General features: G+C 36.6%; 1 protein-coding gene across 1 annotated transcript; it reads left to right on the top strand.

Moving 5' to 3' along the window:
* Window positions 1–867: 867 nt before the first annotated feature.
* LOC139148229 (glutathione S-transferase Mu 1-like) lies at window positions 868–10,053 on the top strand. Its single transcript, XM_070719542.1, has 9 exons — window positions 868–1,071; window positions 2,070–2,145; window positions 2,493–2,557; window positions 3,126–3,207; window positions 4,320–4,420; window positions 5,070–5,165; window positions 7,942–8,031; window positions 8,658–8,678; window positions 9,257–10,053. Exons 1-9 carry the CDS (start codon window positions 1,036–1,038, stop codon window positions 9,353–9,355), a joined length of 666 nt encoding a protein of 221 aa, XP_070575643.1. The 5' UTR covers window positions 868–1,035; the 3' UTR covers window positions 9,356–10,053.
* The last annotated feature ends 819 nt before the right edge of the window (window positions 10,054–10,872 follow it).

Here is a 10,872-nt window from a genome sequence, read left to right as displayed (position 1 = left end):
AATGAAAAAAAGGCTATGACACTCCATAATCCTCTTACAGACTAGAACAAACTTGATCCTGGTGATCAAGTCCCTGGTCTTCAATGCATACAGGTACGTATGTTTGATGACAAGGCGGCGGCTGTAAAGCAATGGATACACGGGACAAAACTTTTCAGTTTGAAAATTTAACATTAAACTATTTGATTATACTCGATACTCAGACACATGACTATTTTTGCATCACCTGTCCCCTATGTCTACCATTTGCATTAAGCCCCTTTTTGTTCATTACGTGACCGCTGACCCCCATATCCAATTCTTCTAATCGCCTGGCGGTTAATAACGAAGGTTCTCTAAATAAAGCAAGTAGTATGTCGAGATCGGCATAGCAATATTACAAGGTACCCATACGTTTCCCTTGACAAATTCGACCGTGAGTGTGCAAAATATCAAGATGTATTTGTATGCTCTTGCTACTGTTGTGTAGACAATTTCTGTTTTGGCAGAGCACAATACAAACCCTGTAAATGATTCCGTGGGTATGAAAGTACACGGTTCAAAGTCAAAAAGACATCATGACTAACGTATTTTAAAAAGGGCTCGATTTTGAAATACATATACAATTATTTTGTCACCAAGGAAGATTTATCGACTAAGATGTACAAGAAAAATGTACTGCTGATGAACAACCTAGACTTTGAACCACTGTACTTTGATTCAAGCTACTATTACCAAGATTACTAAGAGCTTTAACTATAACCTTTTTCGTCATATCGATACAGTTCATCTAATGTACATACATGAAGTATTTTTAGAATCTACAACACATTCTGACGAAACTAAGCCATGATGTCACCATCGAAGCTAGGTGTGACCTAGATCTGACGCGTATATGGGGGCATAACCTTTGTCCTCCAAAATCATCGATTGCTGTTGGTCATCTCATATTAAGAACAGATAGTGTGAGGTTAAAAGTCGTTTTGACTAAGTGGATACCAGTCCATTGTTGCAAGGAACTGTAACCGGAAAGATCATTCGAAAGCTGTTCTTGCCATGCCAGTTTTACTCGGTTACTGGAAAGTCCGTGGTGTGAGTAGCACGTTTACCTAGTTGTTCAACAAGAGAGGAAAATAACATCAAGCTTGCCGTTGATAAAATCCTAAGTTCTATTCATAGTTACTTACTGTACTAGTAGATGTGTTGGTTCGGAACCATAAATATTATGGGGGTGTCTGTATAAGCACACTCATGGAAAAGAAATCGTACTTAAGTATATTTAGGTTACATTTTCGTTGAAGCGATACCAAAAAAGCTATGTAGCCTAAACGTTGACGAGAATTGAATTCGTTACTGCTCTTTTGTCAAAGGAGTTCAACAATGACAATAAAAACAAGATCAGCCATCTTACTTCAGGTTTCATAACATGTATTAGGCCCTTACAAACAATGTTGTCTCTGCAAACCACTGAGCGTGTAACCCCATATAACCTCCGCACTTTCTGAAAGCCTAAGTATTGGTCAATGCTATGGTTTGTATTTTGTGATCATTTATTACACAAGGATCGCATATATGAGGACCATTTGATTAGCCCTACAGAGTCGTTTAACCTTTACCCTGCACACTGCAGTGACACTGTTTACATTTTAAGTTTGTGTGATCAAAGGCTGCTGTTATAAATCCTGCAGTGTGTGTCTGCAAATTTTGCCTGAGGCTCTAGATTATTTCCTATGGCGCGATAGGTTTTCCGGCTGGTAATTGATCGGTTTGCTAACTCTGTTAACAGCCTAATCGGGCTGTTCTCTTGTTTGTCGGATTATTTCATTTGTATTTGTTTGATGTTAGCAATATTTCACGTCGCTATAGTATGCTTAATTGCCAGCCGTCAGATCTCCACGCCTTCGCTACTTCTACATATTACAATAAAATTATTCGAATACATATTTTTCCGGTATGTACCAGAAATATGTCATTAACCTATCTACATGCTACGTGTGGAGCTCTGATGTTTAATAACTCGGCATGATTGATATGCGGAATAGCATCAGTAACTTCCCTAGGGTAAATCGTCAACTTCTTTCCTATTTAAGGTTGCTCAACCAATTCGCTATATTCTTGAATACGCTGGAATAGAATATGAAGAGAAACTTTACGAACAGGGACCTGGTAAGTATGAATTTTATTTTTAGAAAAATTATTGAACGAGAAAGTTGTGGCTAATTAGGAACTCACCGAACATAGAACATTATTTTTGTCGAAACAATAGAATATTTTAACAATATACTTGAGTCTCTGTGTATTACACATTCGATCAACATAATATGTGTTACTAACTTTGGAATTCAGGAATATGCCATCATGCAAATTTGTAAGTAATGTTTTGCGAACTAATTCAAAAACCAAACTCTGCTATGTTTTACTGAAATTTGTTGACTAAATGTCACTTTCTTTTATCATCGTTAAGCCAACCACAACGACCAAAAATATGTATTTCAATTCTAATCTCTTCGCAGCACCTGATTACAGCAGAGATGACTGGTTGAAAGAAAAATACAACCTTGGACTGACCTTTCCAAACGTAAGTTTTTTATTATTGCTTTTTCATCAAAAATCTGACGGGCTGTGATGTTTAGTTTTAATATGGCTGTGTAAATGGTGGGTATGAGAACCTGTGGGTCCGAGCAGCTGTGTCACACTGTTTGGGGAGCAGTTTCCAAATAAGTATGCGCTACTACATTTGACCCTAACCTCTTGATTGGATTTCAGCGCAGCCTGTGATGTCAGCATTCATCATTCTGTGACTGTCAATGTTAGATATGAAAAAAAGATTCACATTTGGACTCGGATTCACATCCACAACGTTAGTAAGGTATACTATTCATATAGCGAACGCATCTGTCAACCCTATTGGCTAAAGCCATACTATAAAAAAGAGGATTCAATAATTTAAGTAAGGGTAAGGCTACAAGTCGACATTGAGTCGTCGCTATCTCCTGTGTCTTTAGCAAACGAGTAATATTCTCCAGGGCTCACATGACACAGTAGAGCATTATCATCATTAGAAAAATAATAACGGTAATATGCTACAAAACCTACCGATCGAATTCAAATTAAAACCAATATGATATATTGTACGTTGTCCAAAGGTACCGTATTTGTTTGATGGAGATATCAAGTTAACAGAGACCAACGTTATCATTAGATACTTATCAAGCAAGGCAAACCTACGTAAGTATACTATTCTCTATCGAAGAAAAGACGCCTGCCTACTTCTTTAAGTATGTCAGCGTATATCTCATTATCAATATAAAGGGGTTTTGCGATCTCACGATCTCACGAGTGTGTTTGCGCGAAAAGACGCCCTCAAAGGAATCTTCAAAATTTATATTCAGTATCATATAAGCGGAGCGGAAAGACCACGCTGTGTCATTCAGCAACAAAACTATTTGCGAAGAAACGTTTCATTTTTTCAGAAGATAGTGCCGGCTTTGTCGCTGCTGAGTTTCTTCTTCGTCACGGTATGTAACACAAATCGCAGTGTACTGGCTGCAGAAAAGTCATACCAGGAAACGTTAGTATGGCAGTAAAGTCATAAAAAATGATTCACTGCACAAGATTAGTGATCTAGCCAAATCAAGAAGGTTCAAGATCACATTCATCACATCAAAATTTAATCTTTCGATAGAAATTTAAACAAACGTAAGCTATTTATAAGTTTTGACACGTGCATCATAAATGTTTTTCTTCTTCTCCCTAATGTTTACAACTATGTTTACAACTTTTGTCTTACGAATTCTGACCTACTGTCATTGGATTATGGATTGGTATGATTGCGATTATTTGTTGAACTGCAAACTGTAAGATTTGCAAACACATCACATTATGTACAATTTTCAATGCTATGTTGTCTCATAATGACATGGGATGTTATATACATACACATTGACAAGTTGAAAGTATGTTATTGTGCCATGATTTGGGCTGTAGATAAAGACTGAAGATAAAGGCTGTAGATAAAGACTGAAGATTTATCAACCAATAGAAGAACAAATAATGGAAAATAAATCAATAGTAAAGAAACATTGGAGATTTATGATGAAAGATGATATAATGCTGTATATTATCAATAACTCCAAGCGTAGAGTAATAAATTTATCACGAGGGTTTGATGAATCCCTGGTGTATTTTCAACGAACGATAGCTCATTGGGTGATTCACAAAGCCGCGTTGGACGAGGGCGAAGTGCATAAGTTTACGTAGATGTCATTTATTGTGTACTTACTACTGACAGGCTTCGTCACCATCAACTATACTTGGTAATACTATTCTCTCTTCGACAGTTGGTACCAGCGAAGATGAAAGAAGACGAGCCGACTTGGCAAATGAAGTGGCTAGAGACATCCGAACACGAATGGGCGTGGCTGCCTACAACCCGAATTGGGCACGTTGCTTTTTGATTACAATTTGAGACTGGCTTTTCTCATTATTTCCCGGTTTGACCATAAGAAATACTATCTTCTGTTCTTTCAAAGTGCGAGGCTATTGATTTTCACTAATGAAATATCAGCCTAGTTGTCAATGCATTATCCCTAAAAAGAAGCTCATGCTCGCCTTTAACTGGGAACTGGTTTATTTTTCTCATTTGTAAATTACAAGTAATTAGGCAACCTATTATATAAAATTCATTCATTCATTCATTCATTCATTCATTCATTCTTTATTTGTACACGAAATTTTGTGTTCATTGGCAGAAGACAAAAAGAAAAAAATTAATATAATGCATAAAGACTAAATATACTTATAATTACCAATACATACATTTACACAGACACGCATCAGGTTACAACTGATTCAAAAGACTGATTGACCTTGGTACAAAGCTATACTTAAATCTATTTGTACGAGAACGTGGAACCCTAAGGCGACGACCACTTGGAAGGTATTCGTATTCTGTATGGAGTGGATGATTCGGATCTTTCAATATTTTCTTTGCCATCTTAATAACTTTATCTTTGTATACTATCTGAGTTCTGCGCAAGTTCATCCCGGTTGTCATAAAGCAGCTTTTTACATGCTTTTTATCCAAATAGGAAGAATTTAAACCAGATCTCTTGAAATATGCTGATGAGATGTTTCAATCTTTCTCGGATTTCCTCGATGAGAACGAATGGTTTGCCGGTCAAAATGTAAGTACAGGATATTGCGTTTTCCATTTGCCGCTTCTATAAGTTCCAATGATGACTTACCTTTAAAAATTGGCTGACTTATTCTGTATGCATTGATCGTCAGTTCTCGTGTCAAGTCATCGCTGATTTGCTGATGCCTTTGTTTGCGGATATTCACGATTCTTCATAAGTTCTCCATATATATATAGTCAAAAGTAGTTAAACAGTTTAAGGATGTACGATCGGTAAAATTAAAAGTAATGTCATTTCTCTAAATTGTCAATTTTAGGATTCTCCTTTGTAAGTGATATCAAAATGTGTGATAAAATATAGGGGTCACCGTCCTCGTTTGTGAGATAAATGACCATGAATTTTGCCATTTATGAGAAAAAATGCTGAGTCAGCATTTTTTTACCAATGCATTTTCTATGGACGAAATAATTCAATGCTGTTTATCTCAAAATTTAGCGCGGTGACCATATAATTTTATTTGATCAGTATTATTTATTTCTCTAGACTGAGCTTTGTGCAAATTTTCATGAAAATGACATTAGTAGAAATTGATTTTCCAGCAAATTTCAATGTAATCCTATGGGAAGTGACAAATTCCACGCGCGCGTACCGCTCGTACATCCTTAAATCCACTCGGATGGAAATACATACAGCAATGATGTAAAGTAATGTCATGCAAGTGCAAGCAATAGATCATTATGGGTTCTCTATGATTGTGTCATATAAATGATGAAGATATGACATAACCAGCATTAATTTAGAACAATTAATATATACAGCAAAGAAATAACATCATCAAAATCTCCTAGGTGTTCATCAGTTATTTACCAAGGCGACTGTTTCGGGGATTGGAAAACAATTCAGTCAACTGCCTTGGCTCTCCAAGCAGTACTGATCAGGTACCACCACACCTTAAGTTATTCTGAGTCTAATGTTATATATGACGTCTTTATATATATATATATATATATATATATATATATATATATATACATTGCTAGACGTGGAACTTGTCGTGATTACTCTACAGACTGTTTCATGCGCTTCGCAATCGTCAGGACTGACGATTGCCAAGCGCATGAAGCAGTCTGTAGAGTAATCACGACAGGTTCCACGTCTACAGACTCAGAATAACTTAAGGTGTGGTGGTACCTGATCAGTACTGCTTTAGGAGCCAAGGCAGTTGACTGTATTGTTTTCAAATCCCCGAAACATTCGCCTTAGTAAATAACTGATGAACACCTAGGAGATTTTGATGACGTTATTTCTTTGCTGTATATTAATTGTTATAAACTAATCCTGCTGATGTCATATCTTCATCATTCATATGACACAATCATAGAGAACCTATGATGATCTATTGCTTGCACTTGCATGACGTTACTTTACATCCGAGTGAATTTAAACTGTTTAACTACTTTTGAATATATATATATATATATATATATATATATATATATATATATATATATATATATATATATTATATATTATAGAGTGACAACTACAAGTTCCTAGATTTTCTCGGTATTATCGCCCCGCTGAAATGCATTGAGCACTATACTTTGCGTGCATTGACAAGCAAGTCACTTTTCGTGTGTGTATATTTATATATAAGATATATATGTATGTTATATGTTGTATGTTTTATATATATATATATATATATATATATATATATATATATATATATATATATATATATATATATATATATATATATGTATACATAGGAGTGGCACACTATGAAATGCCGTGTTATAAGGACAGCGAAACACGTTAACATGTGTTATCGCCTGTCTTCTGAAAGATCTAGAGGTGATGTGATGATTTGAACATTTGTTTGGGTAGAGTATGAGATAGGACCATTTTCTACACTCAATGAATTTTTATGATAGTTATGGCTAAAATGTATATTTATGCTGACATTGATATCTTTCAAAACTTAGAAACTTACTGAAAAGAGGGTACGTGAAAAAAACTCGCTCTTTTAACATTATTGTACAGTAGTAAACACCTATTGCCTGGTCATGAGGGCTATAGCGACCGTCTATTACCCCGAGGGGCCGTGTGTTACCAGAAACACATCGATATTCCCCGAGGCTGTAGGCCGAGGGGTATAGCGATGTGTTTCTGGTAACACACGGCCACGAGGGGCAATAGACGAGCGCAATAGCCCAAATAAAGACCAGGCTATAGGTGTTTTATAACACACCACATGCTCATGTTGTATTGTTTTATAGTTTTTAGTGTGTTTTGATATTTTGCACCGCATCAATCCATTTTGACAAGTTTACTGGCGGATGTTTCCACAGCGCTTTCAGTTGTACGTGGTACCACTTTCTTTCAAAAAATATTCAAAGCATACCTAGTGACATCCTTGCACCTTAATATTTCCGTCGATGAGCTATTCAAGTTCCTACGCCGTTGGAATGTTGGAAAATGTTGGAAAATCTGTATTAGAGAATGTGTCGCCACCTATCCCGGACGCACATCACCTTCTAATCACTCCGCCATTGTTGCAAAGCTGCAGACGACACTACGGTCACGTGACCGGGCACTTTTCCAAATTTGGTCAGAACTATTTCCCTAGGGAAATAGCTTTTCAAAAAATACCCTCTGACGTCACTTTTGTCGCTTTGGTGGGGACTAGACGTATCTATTTTCTCGTCACGTGACGTATTCTGGCGAATCGCGATACGGAATGAGCATGTGGCGTGTTATAAATAAGGCTAAGGTCTGATTGTTCTTCTTCTTCTATCATCTGCATGTATTTTTTTCGCAGCTTACTTACGCTGATTTTGTGATGTACGAGCTGTTTTACCAATTTCTGAAAGTTGACACCAGTTTGTTGGACAAGTACAGAAATTTACAGGTAGGTGATCAGTTTCAAAGTATTTGTCGAAATTCTTTTCATCCAATATGTTGTAGTACGTCCATGTGTTCTACAAGCGAACTCGTCGGCAATCGATCTGCTCATCCCTGCTATACATACATGTTGACAATGACATGTTTATTCAATACCTACGATGATGTCAGTTAGAAATATATTCATCCTTTTGTCAGGCTAATTTACTGTACTCTTTTCTCGAAACATTCAAACTTAGAAAGTCACGTGCACAAGCCCCGATGGGACCCTCCAAGCGTACTTGTGAACGCGAAAATGATGTTGTTTTGACTCATTTTGGAAACTGAAAAACAAATTTATAATGACAGAGAGACGGAGAAAGATAGAGAAACGCATGCAGACAGACAAACAAACAGGGACGAAAAGAACGCCAAAAGGGAGGACAAAAGACAAACCCCAAAACTGCAGTGGACAGACGTGGACAGATCTAGACAGACAGACAGACAGACAGACGTACATACAGACAGACAGAAAGACAGACAGAAAGATAGGCAGAAAGACAGACAGAGATACTTACACTTTGAGAGATAACAAGATCATGGAAACCTTGAATTTTTCCAATGAGCTGTTTTGTTTTCTTTGTCTCAAAAAAGGAATTCAAGGATCGTTTCGAGGTAAGTTTTGCTGTATTTGAAATTAAAGTTATCTCCCCAGACATACCCTGTCTGCATAAATGGTGGTATTTAATTATACAACAGTGATACTTCTAGTAATAGGGCGATTAACCTCTATGCAGCGTCAATAGTTTAAATAACGATTACTGAGAGGATTTCTGGAGCTTTGGATTCAACTATGTCAGTCAGCAATTACACTGTATCACACCGAGATGACTGTTTTGTGCGTATCTGTTAAAGCTAGGAAAAGGAATCAGAGCTCTGAATTAAATGAGTAGCAAAATCATAATAATGTATTCGTAGAATTTAATATCTTCTGTTAAACAGAAAATATATAGTTTGTCAGAGAAGGGGGAAAAATTTTAAATATCCCATAGATTATGTACGTGAAATTGTTATTCTGCGCACTTCACCCAGCATAGACTACATTTACCAAATTACAATCAGACTAGCAAATATGTAATTTCTATGTGGATATTATCAGCCCCGACCTTGTCACATTATATACTTTTAGGTAAAAACAGCGAACAGTTATATTCTTTCTAGACTTCTTATAAATATTATTCTCTTTGTTCTAGGCAATACCATCGATCGCAGCCTACATGCAAACGGACCGTTGTAAAAGTTTTCCTCTCTACAACAAGCAGGCAACATTCGGTGGTGTCCTTCTTGATTAGTCACTCTGACAAATTTTCGGGAGTATAGCGAGAATGAAGACAAAGCCGACGAGGTTGTTTGCGAATTCTGCGTTGAAATGTTCGGTTAACTTTGATAATGCTGTATCATCACTGACAGGAAGAGAGTTTTGAAAGCGCGAGTGAAACAAAATATAGGCGTACAAGGTGCGTCTCTTTGAAGGTTTCCAAACATATCTACAATGTCACAATTTAACAGTGGAAAATGTGAAAATCTTGGATCGCGTATTAAGGTATAAAAGAAGCTATGTACATAAGAGCACTTAAACCAACGTAAAATGGGAATGGCAAGACGGTATGAATTGCCTCGAATCTGGGATAATATTTTTAGATAACACGCATACGTTGTGGTTCTTATAACACCATTTATAAAGGCGGCTGAATAGCTGTCGAAAGCTCTGGATAGAAAAAGAATTCTCGGGTGAAGTACAAAGTTTTCAGCAACAAGAACTATCGTTCTGTTATTGTGAAATTGTTGACGTATTAGTCATAGTATAGCAATGTCAAATTTTAAATTTTAAATCGTTAATACAGTAATTTTAACGAACTGTCATGTCTTTGACACTTTCTCTGCAAAACCAGATGTAGAGGATCAGGTTTTGTTATGCTTTGTATATAAACCGCAGATTTCGTTATGATGAGTAAATCTTGCGAAACAATTTTTCAATTTGGAAAAATCAGATATCTCTATATCTCTCTGATTTATTAGAGTTACGCGCTCGTAGGGCGCGCTAAAATGGAACTGAATGATGCAATTTGTTGCTGATATGATGCATTTCATGCAATTATTTGCCTGCATCACCATTCAAAAATAAACTGACCCTCCCCTTTTAGGCATTTCAAACACTGTGTTGACCCCAACAACCAGAGTCAAAAATAGGGTGCCCCTGATGGATCCACCCTTCCTCCGCTGAAGAAACTGATCATTCTCTTAAAGGTTTCTAAACGTTGTTCATAATGCAGCTGTATAAAAATATCACAAAATGGCCTTGTGACTCAAAATGAGAGAAAATGGGCAATAAGTACAAGATTTGTGGATGTGATCAATCCTGAAACTGCAGGTTGTCTCTTTTTTTAGTGTCAAAAGAAAATCAAAAGTGGCCAAAGAGGTCGCCCTACATTGGGCAAACATTGACACCGTCACGACGAAATTGAAGAAAACAACACTCTGCATCACCTATGCCACATTACCGCCACTTTGCGATGGTGACTATCTCCAAAATATTTATTGCTCCAATGCCAGCAGTCTCAAACTAACAGGAATAATATTAGGTAAAAGATTATCACTAGTAAAATTGGTCATTCATTGAACAAACTGCAAAAATAGAAAAGAGTGTGTCGCATTTCTATACGATATATCTCAAAAAGTAAGAGAGAACACTTCTCTCGTCACATTTCTTATCTACTCTTTCTTTTGTCGACAACAAAAGTAATTAAGAATAAAACGACCTTTAAAACATGTTTACTTTTGCGGCAATGATTTACACTATTTATTCCAT

The sequence above is a fragment of the Ptychodera flava genome, chromosome 13 (assembly GCF_041260155.1).
Source record: "Ptychodera flava strain L36383 chromosome 13, AS_Pfla_20210202, whole genome shotgun sequence".
NCBI lineage: Eukaryota > Metazoa > Hemichordata > Enteropneusta > Ptychoderidae > Ptychodera > Ptychodera flava.
Note: the sequence above shows the minus strand (reverse complement) of the source record. Positions and strands in the feature narration are given on the sequence as shown.